We start from the raw sequence: 20,269 nt of genomic DNA on the forward strand, positions 1-20,269 counted from the left end.
GTTGGGGATGAGAGAGTTGGGAAGTGAGTCAGTTGTTGTTCGCTGATGATACAGCGCTGGTGGCTGATTCATGTGAGAAACTGCAGAAACTGGTAACTGAGTTTGGTAAAGTGTGTGAAAGAAGAAAGTTAAGAGTAAATGTGAATAAGAGCAAGGTTATTAGGTACAGTATGGTTGAGGGTCAAGTCAATTGGGAGGTAAGTTTGAATGGAGAAAAACTGGAGGAAGTAAAGTGTTTTAGATATCTGGGAGTGGATCTGGCAGCAGATGGAACCATGGAAGTGGAAGTGAATCATAGGGTGGGGGAGGGGGCGAAAATTCTGGGAGCCTTGAAGAATGTGTGGAAGTCGAGAACATTATCTCCGAAAGCAAAAATGGCTATGTTTGAAGGAATAGTGGTTCCAACAATGTTGTATGGTTGCGAGGCGTGGGCTATGGATAGAGTTGTGTGCAGGAGGGTGGATGTGATGGAAATGAGATGTTTGAGGACAATGTGTGGTGTGAGATGGTTTGATCGAGTAAGTAATGTAAGGGTAAGAGAGATGTGTGGAAATAAAAAGAGTGTGGTTGAGAGAGCAGAAGAGGGTGATTTGAAATGGTTTGGTCACATGGAGACAATGAGGGATGAAAGATTGAAAAGAGGATATATGTGTCAGAGGTGGAGGGAACGAGGAGAAGTGGGAGACCAAATTGGAGGTGGAAAGATGGGGTGAAAAAGATTTTGAGTGATCGGGGCCTGAACATGCTGGAGGGTGAAAGGCGTGCAAGGAATAGAGTGAACTGGAATGATGTGGTATACCGGGTCAACGTGCTGTCAATGGATTGAACCAGGGCATGTGAAGCGTCTGGGGTAAACCATGGAAAGTTCTGTGGGGCTGGATGTGGAAAGGGAGCTGTGGTTTCGGTGCATTATTACATGACAGCTAGAGGACTGAGCGTGAACGAATGGGGCCTTTGTTGTCTTTTCCTAGCGCTATCTCGCACACATGAGGGGAAGGGTGTTGTTATTCCATGTGTGGCGGGGTGGCGAATGGGAATAATAAAGGCAGACAGTATGAATTATGTACACGGGTATATATGTATATGTCTGTGCATGTATATGTATGTATATGTTGATATGTATAATATGTATGTACAGGAGTGGATAGGCCACTCTTCGTCTCTTTCCTGGCGTTACCTCGCTGATGCAGGAAACAGTGATTAAGTATAGTAAAAAAAAATAAATAAATAAATGAATACGGTAAACTATAATGAAAAGCTCATATGATTGACAAGATTGTCACCTGCAGTGATACAAATTCTTAAATTTTTGGAGATTCTGAGTTTTGGAGTTATGTAATAATACCTGATATTATTTGAATTTTTGAGGTTTCTGAGCTGTTGAAATCTGAACTCAAAGGTTATACTGTATTTTCTTTCCAAAAGAACTTGTATGAAAGAGAAACCACTGAATGTTATAATGAGCCTAGATAACATGATCTGTGAGGTACTGGATATAAAAAATATGCAACTCATGCTGCTGAGTAGAGAACTTTTATGATATGTGGTGGCTGGACTTATTTCGTTCATATGTGTGTGCCATTTCCTACCAGGAACAAATGATGAAAATGGCCACATTCACACACATCTGTTCTCTTAACTGTCATGTGCACTGCTCCAAAATTACTGCCCCATATGCACAACCAGGCCCCACAAACCTTTCTGTGGTTTCTCTTGACTGCTCCATATGTCCTGGTTCAGCCCTTTAATATCAAACTATCCCTTACAATATGGCAAAAATAATACAACTCATATTATCTCCTGCATATTGTAGAACATGACTAAGAAGGGAGGGATCAGGAACTGAAAACTATACCCAACTGAACCACATATTGTAGAACATGACTAAGAAGGGAGGGATCAGGAACTGAAAACTATACCCAACTGAACCACATATTGTAGAACATGACTAAGAAGGGAGGGATCAGGAACTGAAAACTATACCCAACTGAACCACATATTGTAGAACATGACTAAGAAGGGAGGGATCAGGAACTGAAAACTATACCCAACTGAACCACATATTGTAGAACATGACTAAGAAGGGAGGGATCAGGAACTGAAAACTATACCCAACTGAACCACATATTGTAGAACATGACTAAGAAGGGAGGGATCAGGAACTGAAAACTATACCCAACTGAACCACATATTGTAGAACATGACTAAGAAGGGAGGGATCAGGAACTGAAAACTATACCCAACTGAACCACATATTGTAGAACATGACTAAGAAGGGAGGGATCAGGAACTGAAAACTATACCCAACTGAACCACATATTGTAGAACATGACTAAGAAGGGAGGGATCAGGAACTGAAAACTATACCCAACTGAACCACATATTGTAGAACATGACTAAGAAGGGAGGGATCAGGAACTGAAAACTATACCCAACTGAACCACATATTGTAGAACATGACTAAGAAGGGAGGGATCAGGAACTGAAAACTATACCCAACTGAACCACATATTGTAGAACATGACTAAGAAGGGAGGGATCAGGAACTGAAAACTATACCCAACTGAACCACATATTGTAGAACATGACTAAGAAGGGAGGGATCAGGAACTGAAAACTATACCCAACTGAACCACATATTGTAGAACATGACTAAGAAGGGAGGGATCAGGAACTGAAAACTATACCCAACTGAACCACATATTGTAGAACATGACTAAGAAGGGAGGGATCAGGAACTGAAAACTATACCCAACTGAACCACATATTGTAGAACATGACTAAGAAGGGAGGGATCAGGAACTGAAAACTATACCCAACTGAACCACATATTGTAGAACATGACTAAGAAGGGAGGGATCAGGAACTGAAAACTATACCCAACTGAACCACATATTGTAGAACATGACTAAGAAGGGAGGATCAGGAACTGAAAACTATACCCAACTGAACCACATATTGTAGAACATGACTAAGAAGGGAGGGATCAGGAACTGAAAACTATACCCAACTGAACCACATATTGTAGAACATGACTAAGAAGGGAGGGATCAGGAACTGAAAACTATACCCAACTGAACCACATATTGTAGAACATGACTAAGAAGGGAGGGATCAGGAACTGAAAACTATACCCAACTGAACCACATATTGTAGAACATGACTAAGAAGGGAGGGATCAGGAACTGAAAACTATACCCAACTGAACCACATATTGTAGAACATGACTAAGAAGGGAGGGATCAGGAACTGAAAACTATACCCAACTGAACCACATATTGTAGAACATGACTAAGAAGGGAGGGATCAGGAACTGAAAACTATACCCAACTGAACCACATATTGTAGAACATGACTAAGAAGGGAGGGATCAGGAACTGAAAACTATACCCAACTGAACCACATATTGTAGAACATGACTAAGAAGGGAGGGATCAGGAACTGAAAACTATACCCAACTGAACCACATATTGTAGAACATGACTAAGAAGGGAGGGATCAGGAACTGAAAACTATACCCAACTGAACCATCACTTTTGAAAAGAAGGAACAGAGGAAGGAGCCAACAGATTTTTCTTCTAAAAATTTAACTATTTCTGGTGCTATTTCAACTAATTATCCCTGGGGATAGGGGAGAAAGAATATTTCCCACATATTCCCTGCATGTCATAGATGGCGACTAAAAGGGAAGGGAGCAGGGGGCTGGAAAACCTCCCTTCCCATTTATAATTTTCCAAAAGAAGGAACAGAGAGGTGGGCTAAGTGAGGATATACCCTCTAAGGCTCACTCCTCTGTTCTCAACACTACCTCACTAATGAGGGATAAGGAGAGTATGTATGAAAAAAAATAAATAAATAAAAAATCAACTAATGTGGGACACAGCAAAAAGCAAAAAGAATTCAAAGCTCATTAAGGTTTCAGAAAAAAAATAACATTTAAGAAAAAAAAATAACAATCTATGGACTTGAAAATCCTAATACATCAAGTGTCTTACCTAATTTCTAGTGTTACTGAGGTAAAAATACGAGACATTTTCTCACCTGTCGTTCACCATTTGCTGCAATACATGAAGGCTGGAGGGGAAAGATGGCAGCATGTCCAAACTTACCATCACGAGGGTAAAGGTCTAAAAAGAAATAACCCATGTGTTCCCCAGTCTTAGTATCATTCACACGATACTGAAAAGAAACAATAAAAGAAGTTTCATGACCCTTCCCTTCATAATCTTATGAAATAGAACTTATCACTGAAAAATGAAACTACTGGGCAAATGAGGCTTCCCTTCATACTCTTATGAGATTCAACTATTCTCTGAAAAATGAAACTACCAGGCAAATTCATGGCTTTATTTGTTTAATAACCAAGAGAGAGTATCAGCCTAAGAGCACCTGTGATGAGACTTTGACGAAAGCCAGGGACAGCATATAGTGCTCATCACATCTAGTTTGTTTAATGATACTGTTTATCTCCCATGCCATGTGCATTATATAATTTCTAACCATGGGTTAATAGGGGTGTTTTTCATCCATTAATTACTTTTCTCTTAAATTTCTATATCCTTACCTCATGCATGTTTCTTATTTTGTTCTCAAAACAGAGTCAAATGTAATAAAACAAAAAAATCTCCTACAAAAACACGTAGCCAATCAGAAACCTATTTGTGGCTTCATTAGCATACAGCACAAAAATTTTTTTAATTGTATAACCAAGATTCAACTTACCAATTTAACATCTTCATGCCATGTATCTGCATCAGATTCCTGAGTAAACTGGAGTCCCAGCAGTGTTTGATAAATATCCAGCAAACCAGATGTAACTTGCTCTAAGGGGAAATATTGCCGCACCTGTTGAAATTAATTTAAAGAAATGCTTCTCTATTAAACATTCACTTGCAAAGTACCACATCCATATACTTGCAGAGAAAAGTGCTTGGTTCCAGGGAAGAAAGCAGATGGCTTTTACTTATGTCATGGCACAGCTCTGGTGTGGGCAGATTTGAATGGGAAACTACAGAAGCTGGTTTCGGAGGTTGGGAAGTCTGTTTTTAAAGGAGACAGCTGAGACTTATAGTAAATAGGAGGTAGGTTTTTGAAGTTCAGCAGTGGTGAGAGACAGGATGGTCAGATTGTGAATTTTAAAGGAGAGGACATGGATATGGGACCATGGGAGCTGAAATAAGCCACTGAATGGGTGAGGGATGAAGGTCTAAGGTGCAATAAGCTATGTGTGGAATGAGAGGTCACTGTCTGCAAGGGCAAAGATAAGTAGTCCCAATGGTACAGCAACAGAGAGGTGATGGAGTAATCTGAGAATGTATGAGAGCAGAAAAAGATGTGCTAAAACAGTTTGGACATATGGAAAGGATGAGTAAGAAGAGTGTGACTATGAGGGTATGCATGTCAGATGCAGAAGGAACAAGGAGAAGGGGGAACTGTGGAAGTGGTAGGATAAAATGAAAAACACTTGAGGGCTCAAGGTTTGAAAATGCAGGAAGGTTCACGTGAGGCAAGCATGGGAAACATGCTGTCAATGGGCTGGACCAAGACTTATGAGTCAGTTATAGGAAACCATGTAAAGGTCTGTGGGGCTTGCCTGTAGATAGATGGCTCTGCTTTCAATGGATTATACATAACAGTGAGAGAGCTGTGAGGTAATGAGGCCATTCATCAGTTCCTGAAGAAGACTTCTACAAAGGAAACGATTAATACTTATCATTATAATTACTACAATAATAATAATAATAGTAGGAATATGTATATGTGTAACTTTGTATATGTCTGTGCATGTATATGTATGTATATGTTGATATGTATAATATGTATGTACAGGAGTGGATAGGCCACTCTTCGTCTCTTTCCTGGCGTTACCTCGCTGATGCAGGAAACAGTGATTAAGTATAGTAAAAAAAAATAAATAGAATAATAATAATAATAATAATAATAATTTTTTTTTTTTTTTTTGCTTTGTCGCTGTCTCCCGCGTTTGCGAGGTAGCGCAAGGAAACAGACGAAAGAAATGGCCCAACCCACCCCCATACACATGTATATACATACGTCCACACATGCAAATATACATACCTACACAGCTTTCCATGGTTTACCCCAGACGCTTCACATGCCTTGATTCAATCCACTGACAGCACGTCAACCCCGGTATACCACATCGATCCAATTCACTCTATTCCTTGCCCTCCTTTCACCCTCCTGCATGTTCAGGCCCCGATCACACAAAATCTTTTTCACTCCATCTTTCCACCTCCAATTTGGTCTCCCACTTCTCCTCGTTCCCTCCACCTCCGACACATATATCCTCTTGGTCAATCTTTCCTCACTCATTCTCTCCATGTGCCCAAACCATTTCAAAACACCCTCTTCTGCTCTCTCAACCACGCTCTTTTTATTTCCACACATCTCTCTTACCCTTACGTTACGTACTCGATCAAACCACCTCACACCACACATTGTCCTCAAACATCTCATTTCCAGCACATCCATCCTCCTGCGCACAACTCTATCCATAGCCCACGCCTCGCAACCATACAACATTGTTGGAACCACTATTCCTTCAAACATACCCATTTTTGCTTTCCAAGATAATGTTCTCGACTTCCACACATTCTTCAAGGCTCCCAGAATTTTCGCCCCCTCCCCCACCCTATGATCCACTTCCGCTTCCATGGTTCCATCCGCTGGCAGATCCACTCCCAGATATCTAAAACACTTTACTTTCTCCAGTTTTTCTCCATTCAAACTTACCTCCCAATTGACTTGACCCTCAACCCTACTGTACCTAATAACCTTGCTCTTATTCACATTTACTCTTAACTTTCTTCTTTCACACAATCATCCCCTCTCGTTTTTTTTTTAATTTTCCATAAGAAGGAACAGAGAAGGGGGCCAGGTGAGGGTATTCCCTCAAAGGCCCAGTCCTCTGTTCTTAACGCTACCTCGCTATTGCGGGAAATGGCGAATAGTATGAAAAAAAAAAAATACTAATAATAATAACAATAATAATAATAATAATAAGAATACTTCCCACGTATTCCCTGCGTGTCATAGAAGGCGACTAAAAGGGAAGGGAGCGGGGGGCTGGAAATCCTCCCCTCTCTCTCTCTCTCTCTCTCTCTCTCTCTCCCCCCAAAGGAAGGAACAGAGAAGGGGGCTGGATGAGGATGTTTCCTCAGAGGCCCAGTCCTCTGTTCTTAACGCTACCTCGCTGACACGGGAAATGGCGAATAGTATGAAAGAAAGAAGAAGAAATAATAATAATAATAAGTTTGTTGAGTATTCCTGGTAAATTATATGAGAGGGTATTGATTGAGAGGGTGAAGGCATGTACAGAGCATCAGATTGGGGAAGAGCAGTGTGGTTTCAGAAGTGGTAGAGGATGTGTGGATCAGGTGTTTGCTTTGAAGAATGTATGTGAGACAGAAAAGCAAATGGATTTGTATGTAGCATTTATGGATCTGGAGAAGGCATATGATAGAGTTGATAGAGATGCTCTATGGAAGGTATTAAGAATATATGGTGTGGGAGGCAAGTTGCTAGAAGCAGTGAAAAGTTTTTATCGAGGATGTAAGGCATGTGTACATGTAGGAAGAGAGGAAAGTGATTGGTTCTCAGTGAATGTACGTTTGCAGCAGGGGTGTGTGATGTCTCCGTGGTTGTTTAATTTGTTTATGGATGGCGTTGTTAGGGAGGAGAATGCAAGAGTTTTGGAAAGAGGGGCAAGTATGCAGTCTGTTGGGGATGAGAGAGCTTGGGAAGTGAGTCAGTTGTTGTTCGCTGATGATACAGCGCTGGTGGCTGATTCATGTGAGAAACTGCAGAAACTGGTAACTGAGTTTGGTAAAGTGTGTGAAAGAAGAAAGTTAAGAGTAAATGTGAATAAGAGCAAGGTTATTAGGTACAGTAGGGTTGAGGGTCAAGTCAATTGGGAGGTAAGTTTGAATGGAGAAAAACTGGAGGAAGTAAAGTGTTTTAGATATCTGGGAGTGGATCTGGCAGCAGATGGAACCATGGAAGCGGAAGTGAATCATAGGGTGGGGGAGGGGGCGAAAATCCTGGGAGCCTTGAAGAATGTGTGGAAGTCGAGAACATTATCTCTGAAAGCAAAAATGGCTATGTTTGAAGGAATAGTGGTTCCAACAATGTTGTATGGTTGCGAGGCGTGGGCTATGGATAGAGTTGTGCGCAGGAGGGTGGATGTGCTGGAAATGAGATGTTTGAGGACAATGTGTGGTGTGAGATGGTTTGATCGAGTAAGTAATGTAAGGGTAAGAGAGATGTGTGGAAATAAAAAGAGTGTGGTTGAGAGAGCAGAAGAGGGTGAGCTATAGTGTGGGAGAGGGGACAAAGGTTCTGGGAGTGCTGAAGAATATGTGGAAAGAGAACTTTATCTGGAAGGGCAAAATGGGTATGTTTGAAGGTACAGTAGTCCTAATAATATCATATAGATGCAAGGCATGGGCTATAGATAAGGCTGCACGGAAGAGGGTGGATGTATGGGACTCATACGAATATATTTGATCACACGAAAAATTGTGATCCTTTCCAACAGGAAATGTAATGTTTGAGGACAACATGTGGTGTGAGGTGGTTTGATCGAGTAAGTAATGAAAGAGTAAGTTAGTGGTGTGGTAGTAAAAAGAGTGTGGCTGCAAGAGCATAAGAAGGAGCACTGAAATAGTTTGGACATATGGAGAAAAAAAGAAAGGAAAGGTAGACAAAGAGGATATATGTGTCAGATATGAGGGGAAAAGCTGGGGATGGAAGGATAGAATGAAGAAGATTTTGACCGATTGGAGTCTGAACATAAAAGGGGGGTGAAAGGCATGTATAGGAATGAGAGAACAGGGACAATATGGTATACTGAGATCAACAAGCTGTCAATGAGCTGAACCAGGTATGTGAAGCATCCTGGGTAAACCATGGAAATGTATGTGAGGCCTGGTGGTGGTGAAGGAGCTGTGGTTTCAGTGCATTACACATGAAAGCAAGGTAATGGCTGTGAATAAATGTGGCCCTTCTTCGTCATACAAAATGCATTAGGAGAGGTTGACAAAGAAGGGGAGGGAAAAAGGAGAAAGGGAAGACCAAACTGGAGATGGAAGGATGGAGCGAATAAGATTTTAAGTGTTCAGGGTATCAATATGCAGTAGAGTGACTGGAATGCATGGGATAGAGTAACCTGAGAGGATGTGGTATACAAGGGGTGACATGCTGTCAATGGACAGAACCAAGAAATATGAAGCAACCAGGGGTAACCGTGCAAAGGTCTGCATGGTCTAATTGTGGATAGGTGGGTGTGGTTTCAGTGCATTACACATGACAGCTAAAGAATGCATGTGAGCAAATGAGGCCATTTCTTTGTTTGTAATACACCTCTTCTTGCCTGTTATCACTTCCCCATTCACTCCCCTTACTGTCACTCCCATTCATTTTCTCATTCTCCTCATGCTATTCACCTCCTTCCTACACATATTTCTGTTCTCACCCTGGCTCTCATCTGCATAATCTTTAAGCTCTCATACCTGTGTATATATGTATATACCTGTGTATATATGTACGTCTGTGTATGTATATATATATGTATATGTTGAAATGTATAGGTATGCATATGTGGGTGTGTGGACGTGTATGTATATACATGTGTATGTGGGAGGGTTGGGCCATTCTTTCGTCTGTTTCCTTGCGCTGCCTCGCTAACACGAGAGACAGCAACAAAGTATAATAAATAATAAATAAATATAAATATACCTTTCTCTTTTACTTCGAACAATTATTCACACTCCTTCCCTGCTGATAATGTCCAGACTCCTCTCTACTTTTTCACCGCTAATTCAAATCCTTTTGCCACTCATTCTCCTAAGTCCACAGCCCATCTTCTATAAGCTACACACTTCATCCACACACGTAGGAACTCTTTCCCTTACTACGTTCCACCCCTGCTTCATCTACTCTTTCTCTTTGCATGGGATTATATCCTGGTGCGAGGGGAATTGATTATAAGAGTGGGTTATGCAGCAAATAAGGGCTCAATTCGAGGTTATGGGGTCCTTAGCATAAAGGAAAATGGGAAGAAGCTTGTACAATTGTGTGCAGAGGGAGATAAGGAAACTATTAATAAAATCTAGTTGAAAATATCAGGTTTAAAATGGGGTATACATAATATATTGTATGTAGGTGAATGAATCAATTGGCATTATTGGATTATAAAAATAAAGGCATGGAAAGAAGAGGCTGCTAAATATGACTGTGCAGAAAGGGTTGGCAATGGACCATCTAATCATTTCTTAGGTGATGAGTATGAAAGTTTGTAGTAGTTTTGGGGAAAAATGAAACCGTTATGTGTCAAAGTGTTGAAAGTCAAAGAGCTGGAAAAAGATGACTGTGCAGAGACACCTATTATAATACAAATAAAAATAATCTGTTCCTTACCTCATTCTGGTCAACAGCATACATCTTTTCTTCCACCTGGTTCATATAATAACGGAAGTCCCAGAAATCCAGTTTACCAGAGTATTCATAGTTGTACTTTTCACACTGATGGAAAAAGGAAATTAATCAAAAAAAAAATCCAATTTGGGTGATGCATCAAAATTACCAATCATTTTAACCCAATGACTAAACCTCACATAAATTTCTGTTGTCTGGTGGGTGGATGGGTGGGTTGGGGCTCTACACAGATCTACAATCTGTGCTTTTGCACCAATTACATTTCAGGTGATCTAAAGTGGTGGCATGAGGTGGCCCATTATATAACAATTACACAAGTTTTTCAACCATGGCATTGGGAAAATGTTACAATAAGCTGGTATATGCAAATGACAATGGGGAGTCAAGCAATCCAGATGATGATTAATCTGCTGATAATTATCTGACTGAAGATGATGTAAAACATGAAATGCATCAAAATACAAGAATATCTAAATAAGGATGAGTAAATAGGTGGGCAGAGGAAGGCCCCTGACACAGGAATATATAGACATCAGGCTGTGTAGTTCTTGAGAGCTATCTTAGCAATACACTCTCACCATTATCCTGGGGAAAACGGAAGCCTATTTCACTTTGTTCTGTTGCTTTCTCATTCTTATATGAAATTCTTTCATTTCATAAGAGACACTGTTTTCCTTTTCTTGACATTCATTATTCAAAAACATGCCTATGCCTGCTTAAGGGGGTTAAGAAAATCGTAAATTTTTTATTCAATGACTATCATGGGCAATGGTCAGTCTCTCAAGCAAAGTGGTCTTCTTTCCCATATTTTCTCTGAACAAATCAGTCAACATCTACCTGCTTTTAACAGTCGGCTCAATTCATCTAACACAAAGATTCCCTTGTCTTCTCTCCAATTTTCATACTCCCTCTTCAAACAGAATGCCAACCACAAAGATATGCACTAATACTGCACCTATGACCATCTTCAATTCATACAATATTTCTCGGTCACCCATTCCTTCATACCCTTCAAGTCTCTATTTGAATTCCTTGATCCCCAGATCCCAGAGTTCAGAAATTCAAAGATAACAATCTGCCTTTTGATGGTTTACTTGCTATTCAATAGTCGTTTTTTTAACACAATACTGCTTTTGCATTTATAATGTTACCAATATTTTCTTTAATCATGATACCAACATTCTTGTAACATATCCTTTTAATCACTTCTCTGCACTGCCATCTACATTTCTGCTTTCTTTTTTTTTGAAAATGAAAAGATCATACTTTTCCTCTGTATATACTAGTTTTACTTTGTAATATAGCTCTCCAATCTCAAATCAATCACGATCAACCTATGTTAAATATCAGCATACTGTAACATTTCTTCAAGTGGCTCTTTCCCCAAATGTACTTTGTAAGCTGTACTGAAAAGCAGTGATTGAAAGGATGAAGGGATATATACAGCATCACACAGTGGTTTCAGGGATGGTAAAGGATGTGTGGATCAAGCGTTTGCTTTTAAGAAAAAGTGAGAAATATGTAAACATACAGCAGGATTTGTTTGTGGCATTTATGGACCCAAAGAAAGCACATGATAGTGCTGATAGAGATGTTTTGAGGGAATTTTACAAAAAAATATAGTGTGGGACGGATGCTAATAGAAGCAGAGAGGAGTTTTCATCAAGAGAGGTAAAGCATGTGTGTGAGTATCTAAAGAGGAAGATGAGTGGTTCCAGGTGAAGGTGGGTCTGTGGCATGGGTGTGCGATGTCACCATGGTTGTTTTTTCTGTTTGGATGGGGTGGGTAGTGACGGAGGCCTTTTTTTTTTTTATGTTACCTGAAACTGCAAGGGCAACTGAATACCATAATCAAGGCCATCTCATTATTTACATATACCCATTTCACTGACTAACTGTGGTTGAAAGTGCATTGAACATGACAGCTAGAGAATGGATGTGAGAGAATGAGTCCTATTCTTTGTCTGTTCCTGACACTACCTTGCTAACATGGGAAATGGCACACACGTATGAAAGAAAAAATATAGGTATAATATTCTGGCATTACCAAAGTCTACCTACATGATGGCATGCCATAAGTAGAAAGTTACTTTAGTGAAGCTGTATACTCATCAACAGACAAAAAAGAGTACACACTCATTGAAGTACTTCTCACTCCAAAGGAGTCCATTATTTCTCTGCTACTGGATGTGGAGCAGCCTTGAAGCAGTAGGAGTTCTGTAAAAGGGGTCCTGGGGTTATGTCATCAAAATCAATACAATGTCACATATTGTGCATGTACATCTTTCTAGATTGTTACGTCTTTCAATGACCAACATGGCAAGGGCAAAACATGTCCCAGTTATGGCCATCTCAGATGAAAGGGAAATAGAGTAATGGCCATCTCAGATGAGAGGGAAATAGAGTAAGAAAAAGAATAAACAAATCAATCAGGCCTCTTAAGGTGTTTTTGGGAAGCAAATTTTGTTGTACTGATTCTGTGGGAGCATGATGAAGAAACATTTGATAGAAGTAGTCAGTAGGAGCAACAGGCAGGAGCATTAGATAGAAGTAGTCAAAAGGAACAACAGGAAGGAGCATCTGCAAACACTGCGCTAGAGTTGCCCTCAGCCAGTGACCTGTTAAAGGTGAGGCACTAAAGGCTATGAAGCAGTACTGGAGTTCACTATTTATGGAGACAACTGTTGTGGCCACCCCTCTAAGGGATTAGGGATTCCAGTTGGGAACAGGTGTCAGAGACATAGATAGATAGGGTATCTAGGAAAGATTGGTGAATATCATTATGCCTAACATTCTGTTATTTCTGGGATGAATTGAGTTGTTTTGAAAATCAACAGGGAGAAAAAAATGACATTTAGAAAGAAATGTAGGGAAAAAATGCATGCTAGAACCAAAAGATTTAACCAGGTTTTTGCTTCCCCATTCAGATATTGCACAGGTCCAAATTAAGAGAGATGTATTGTGTATGAGATACAGAATGAGTATTAAAGTTAGGAGAGGAAAATAAATGAGTTGAAGTACTTAAGAAGATTCATATGCATATCAGTGAATGTGGTTAATTAGATGTTGAAGAGCCAAGATCATTTATGGTGAGATTAATAATGAGAGTAAATGACACCACTGCCAACAGACCTTGGGGACTGCTCCATCAATGACTACACATTGAATTAGCTAGAAAGCTATGCATAAGGGAAATGAAATAAGTGGAAAAGGCAAAGAAAAAAGTTTTAACAGCAAAGACATACTAGTGTATAATGGGACACAGCAGGATATCCTGTGCCAAAATCAAAATATCTTTTCCTTTTACAGTCTGAATTTTTTTGACAACTGAAGTGTCACCAAGTATATCGAGACTTTTACTATATCCTTATAACAAGAAAAGACAAGTCACAATTACCTCCTCTTTCTTGAGATTGAGCATAACAGCCTTCTCTTGTTGCCACAAAGGCTGGAGCTTTTCGGAGAGACTAGAAAGGAACTGAGCTACAGTCTTGGGAGTTTTGGCCATACGCTCTTCTACAATGTATGCTGCATGATTTTTATAACCTAACAAGTCTGCTTGCTTTTGCCTCAGAGTAATCAGTTCCTCAAGAATTGGGGTATTTTCTTCCATACACCTGATGAACAACGGGAATAACAATTTACAAACAAAAATATGTAATTTCACTAAAAATGGTTCACTATATATCAATAGCTAAACAATATGATACTTACAAAGCTCAGACTACCTGTAGACTTGCCAGAGTCGCTGCTTTGGGGAGAAAATATGTTTACACACACACGAGTAAAACATCCTTCCCATACAGTACAAACAGATAATCAAACACATACACAAAAAAAGGGGGTTATTGAATCACATGACTATAATGGAAAAGCAGTACAGTCTAAAAACAACTAATTCCCAACCACTGAAGGTAATCAGTACAGTTTGAGAAGCAACTACCAAACATTGATACTCTACTCTTACAGGCTCCCTAATGTTATATATGACACACAAAAGTACAAATAATGTCATCTACTCAAAATTCTTTCTCCCCTATCCATTCCCGGTGCCACCCTGCCCCACAGGAAATAACATCGCCATCCCCTGCATCAGTGAGGTAGCACCAGGAAGACAAACAAAAAAGGCCACATTTGTTCACACTCAGTCTCTAGCTGTCACGTGTAATACACCAAAACCACAACTACCTATCCACTTCCAGGCCCCACAGACATCTCCATGGTTTACCCCATTGATAGCACGTCGACCCCGGTATACCACATGATCTGATACACTATTCCTTGCACGCCTCTCACCCTCCTACATGTTCAAGCCTAGATCGCTTAAAATCCTTTTCACTCCATCCTTCCACGTCCACAAGTCTAATAATATCCCTGAAGGAGTAATCATACTCCAGTAGGAGTTTAGATAATTTTCTTTAATGAAACTTAACAAAACACAACATGTTTGACGGAAAAAATCCCACTCATCGGACGTAAACAATTCACAGACTTTCAAATCCTAACACAATCACACAGATTTGTACACCCTCTTTCTATCACAGTGTTCCCTTGTGTTAATGTTGTACCATTGTACCACAGAAAATAGAATCAATGTAAACTGGCAACTTGCAGTGTTTTGGTGGGATGATACCTCTCCACATTATTACCAGACTCCAATTAAAAGAGGTGTAACCTCCTGTACAGTCACTTTAGGCTAAGTTGTATCACTGCCAATGGACAGAAGGAGTACAATCCTGTCAAAGAATTTCTCACTTCAAAGAGTTTATCAATTCCCTACAACCAATTGTAGTGCAGCCTTGTACCTCCAGGAGTCCAAAAAAAAGGGGGTCAGGGTTTATATGATTAGCTAATTAATTAATCAATACCATTCCACTAAAATCAATAATTCTACTTAAGAATAAAGGAAAATATAACAACTTACTGCATTTAAAAATGCCATCTTTTAGTTGGGTTTGATCTCATCCTTCACTTTCAGGGGTTATGATTAATTCATATCTATTTACTTTGATGAGTGACTTAATATTTCATTTCTTTTTTTTTTTAATTTTGCTTTGTCGCTGTCTCCCGCATTAGCGAGGACGTGCAAGGAAACAGACGAAAGAAATGGCCCAGCCCACCCACATATACATGTATATACAAATACGTCCACACACGCAAATATACATACCATACATCTCAATGTATACATATATATATATACACACACAGACATATACATATATACACATGTACATAATTCATACTGTCTGCCTTTATTCATTCCCATCGCCACCTCGCCACACATGAAATAACAACCCCCTCCCCCCTCATGTGTGAGGTAGCACTAGGAAAAGACAACAAAGGCCCCATTCGTTCACACTCAGTCTCTAGTTGTCATGTAACAATGCACCGAAACCACAGCTCCCTTCCCACATCCAGGCCCCACACAACTTTCCATGGTTTACCCCAGATGCTTGACATGCCCTGGTTCAATCCATTAACAGCACGTCGACCCCAGTATACCACATCGTTCCAATTCACTCTATTCCTTGCAAGCTTTTCACCCTCCTGCATGTTCAGGCCCCGATCACACAAAATCTTTTTCACTCCATCTTTCCACCTCCAATTTGGTCTCCCTTTTCTCCTTGTTCCCTCCACCTCTGACACATATATCCTCTTGGTCAATCTTTCCTCACTCATTCTCTCCATGTGACCAAACCATTTCAAAACACCCTCTTCTGCTCTCTCAACCACACTTTTTATTACCACACATTTCTCTTACCCTTACATTACTTACTCGATCAAACCACCTCACACCACATATTGTCCTCAAACATCTCATTTCCAGCACATCCACCCTCCTGCGCACAACTCTATCCATAGCCCACGCCTCACAACCATACAACATTGTTGGAACCACTATTCCTTCAAACATACCCATTTTTGCTTTCGGAGATAATGTTCTCGACTTCCACACATTCTTCAAGGCTCCCAGAATTTTCGCCCCCTCCCCCACCCTATGATTCACTTCCGCTTCCATGGTTCTATCCGCTGCCAAATCCACTCCCAGATATCTAAAACACTTCATTTCCTCCAGTTTTTCTCCATTCAAACTCACCTCCCAATTGACCTGACCCTCAACCCTACTGTACCTAACAACCTTGCTCTTATTCACATTTACTCTCAACTTTTTTCTTTCACACACTTTACCAAACTCAGTCACCAGCTTCTGCAGTTTCTCACATGAATCAGCCACCAGCGCTGTATCATCAGCGAACAACAACTGACTCACTTCCCAAGCTCTCTCATCCACAACAGACTGCATACTTGCCCCTCTTTCCAAAACTCTTGCATTCACCTCCCTAACAACCCCATCCATAAACAAATTAAACAACCATGGAGACATCACACACCACTGCTGCAAACCTACATTCACTGAGAACCAATCACTTTCCTCTGTTCCTACACGTACACATGCCTTACATCCTCGATAAAAACTTTTCACTGCTTCTAACAACTTGCCTCCCACACCATATATTTTCAATACCTTCCACAGAGCATCTCTATCAACTCTATCATATGCCTTCTCCAGATCCATAAATGCTACATACAAATCCATTTGCTTTTCTAAGTATGTCTCACATACATTCTTCAAAGCAAACACCTGATCCCTACATCCTCTACCACTTCTGAAACCACACTGCTCTTCCCCAATCTGATGCTCTGTACATGCCTTCACCCTCTCAATCAATACCCTCCCATATAATTTCCCAGGAATACTCAACAAACCTATACCTCTGTAATTTGAGCTCTCACCTTTGTTCCCTTTGCCTTTGTACAATGGCACTATGCAAGCATTCCGCCAATCCTCAGGCACCTCACCATGAATCATATATACATTAAATAACCTTACCAACCAGTCAACAATACAGTCACCCCCTTCTTTAATAAATTCCATTGCAATACCATCCATAACTGCCTAAAAAAATGACTATTAGTAACCATAAGTAACCTTGTGTCTGGAACTTGGCACTTCTTGGAGATGGGGAATAAAAGGATACACCATTATTCCATATACAAATATTTACTTTGCTGAGCATGATTGCCTATTATAAGTTTCTAAAAAGTATGCAGAAAGCAGAACTATACCTACTTGGACTGACTAGCAGTGACCATGAGTCTTCTTGTATCAGGTACTCGGCACTTCTTGGTGATAGGGAATAAGTGAGGATACTTCATCGTTACTTCCAGTTTGCCGTCCTCTCCCTGTATGAAAGAATATCAAGATAGACTTAAATCAATTTCTCACAATATCAAGATAGACTTAAATCAATTTCTCTATATATACTGTGCTGTCAATGAAAGTACATCATTAGCAAATTTCACTCTTCTATCTAAATCTGTCTTTCATGAGCCAAAAGCGATGGGACACTAACCAACAAAAGATCAGTTCTCTGCGTAATTATCTATCTTTATGTAATTTAATACTTTGTACTGTAAAGGGAAGGAATTTTATTGTGGGGCCCTTCATTTACGATATTCTCTTAAGTCTACTATCCATCACTCCTATATCATAACGGTACTTCTGTGCATTCTTTTAAAGCAAGCTTATTGCTTAATTTCAGGCTAAACACTCTAGTTTTTCTATCCTGACACCTTCTGAAATCCTGTTCAAAATCTACATCGTCAATCTGGTTTAAAAACTTAAAGGTTGTGATGAGGTCACACTTCACTCTTCCATGGTTGTCAAATACGAGGATTCTAGTATTTCCCTGTACTCAGTTCTCTTTCCATTCATAATAATGAGTATCCCATGCTCCCCAATTATGCCACAATACCCACCTTCACATTCAAATCACCCATAACTAATGCCCCAGTATCTTACATCAAAAGTGCTGAGATACTTAGCTGCTCCCAAAACAATTGCTTTTTATGATCTTTCTTCTCATTGCCAAGTGCACAAACACTAATAACCACTCATCTCTTGCCACCCACTTTCATTTTCATACCTGCATCACTTTAGAATTTACTTCTTTACACTGTTTCATGGACTCCCACAACTCCTGCATCAGTAGTGCTACTTCTTCCTTAGCTCTTCTTTTTCCAACTCCTGACTTTACTCCTATGACATTTCCAAACCATCCTTCCCCTCTCCTCTTGAGTTCTCTTTCACTCAGAGCAAGGACATCTAAGCTTCTTTCTTCAAACATACTACTACTCCCTCCTCTTTTCTCATCTTGGTTACATCCACACACATTTAGACACCCTAAAATGAGCCTTTGAGGAGGATGGGTACTCCCTGCATGGCTTTTTCTGTTTCGTCTTTTTAAACTAAAATATAAGAAGGGGAGTTTACCAGAACCTATATTGAGGCAAATTTTTTCTCTGAATCTGTCACAGCTACAAATTCTTATATGTTATTTAACCCTGAACCCTAATTCTCGAAAGTTATAACTGTGACATACCAAACTGGTGACTTGTGGTAAAGACTAACAGAAAACATATCCTTACAATCATGCTCATTACTCCATCAACACCCAATAATTGATTTTCTAACACTGCAAAGTCAATAAAACAGAAAGGTAAACCAAATAGTTAGTGTACCTGAGAAAGTTCATTAATAAAGTCATCAGGCATGCCAGCAAGCTCCTCTTGAGTGAAGAACAACTTGGTATTGTCCTCATTCAGGTTACGCTGAAACTGTATGCTTAATTCTGACATACGCTTCTTTATCTTTTTCACCTCTACTTGAATTTCTTCAGAGAGGTGGAGACCTGAAGTTGAAGAACTTTTAGAGCAGTGCTATTTCAATACAATATCTTAAAAAATGTCCATGCCTTTTCTAAGCTTTGTAAGGTGATCAAACTAACCTTTTCAATATATATAACTCCCTTTTATGAAAATGACCTCTTCTGTAAACTCAAACCTTTGAGATATGCATTAAGAATGTTACCATACTTAATATGGGATGTCTACTGCAAATGATATTAATATAAAAAAATTACTTCATCTATCTGTTCCTATCTAGATGGGGAGGATTGGGTGCATAAAGCCTCTCAGCTCACAGCCTTAACCAATACTTAGTTCACTAGGGAGAAACACTTACTTCTCTTGTTATACAAAGGCCTTTTACTTTATCACTCTATACTCGAATTTAATGTCATAAGAAACTGATGTCTTCATTTACACCACCTTCCCATAAAAAAATTGGTATAATGACCCAGATCACAAATCTTCCCTCAGGCACTGGTTTCTAAGAGTAGTGAGGATCTAAATTAGTCAAAGTGTCTGTAGCACACTCTTAAAAGAGTCTGTGCAAACATGGTTACTGTAAATTCACAACTTCACAAAACACATTTGCACTGTATATAACTTTCTATAAAACAATATGGCGATTATCTTTCTTCATTACCACTCGGGTATGGATCAAGTATAATAAAACCCATGAAATTACCATATTTTTACACATCCCTAAGTCCAGCATTAAACTGAAAAATGAACTTCCATATCTATTAAAAAAAATAAGCTTCTTACTTTTACACTATATACACTAGATGATACAAGCGCAACCAATATCTCTGTTCACATCATCTCTATCCATAAATTTTACTATTAAGTAAATTTGTAGAGAAATGCCTATCCCAAAGTCAGTAGGAAAGGTGCAAAAAGATGACTGTTGAGCTCTACCAGTGCCAGAGGTTACATTCTGAGAAGGGAATAAGGGGTGGAAATGCCAAACTGGATGTAAAAGAATTATGACATTGGTCGGAAGACCCAGAGGGCTCAGAAATAGTAAAAGCATGCTGGGTGAGATAACAGGTACAAAAGA

The 20,269-nt window shown here is 39.7% G+C and overlaps 1 protein-coding gene across 1 annotated transcript in view; it reads right to left on the reverse strand.

Annotated features, from left to right (window-relative positions):
- LOC139763452 (thimet oligopeptidase-like) overlaps positions 1–20,269 on the reverse strand; it is a 46,667-nt gene that overhangs the window by 20,395 nt on the left and 6,003 nt on the right. The window contains exons 5-10 of the mRNA XM_071689517.1: positions 19,045–19,214; positions 17,594–17,706; positions 13,856–14,075; positions 10,441–10,545; positions 4,723–4,845; positions 4,042–4,179 (exon numbers count right to left, since the gene is read on the reverse strand). Of these exons, the coding sequence (XP_071545618.1) occupies positions 4,042–4,179; positions 4,723–4,845; positions 10,441–10,545; positions 13,856–14,075; positions 17,594–17,706; positions 19,045–19,214 (869 nt within the window). The remainder of the gene's footprint in view (positions 1–4,041; positions 4,180–4,722; positions 4,846–10,440; positions 10,546–13,855; positions 14,076–17,593; positions 17,707–19,044; positions 19,215–20,269) is intronic.

This window comes from Panulirus ornatus, chromosome 47, assembly GCF_036320965.1.
Source record: "Panulirus ornatus isolate Po-2019 chromosome 47, ASM3632096v1, whole genome shotgun sequence".
NCBI classification, from domain to species: Eukaryota; Metazoa; Arthropoda; class Malacostraca; order Decapoda; family Palinuridae; genus Panulirus; species Panulirus ornatus.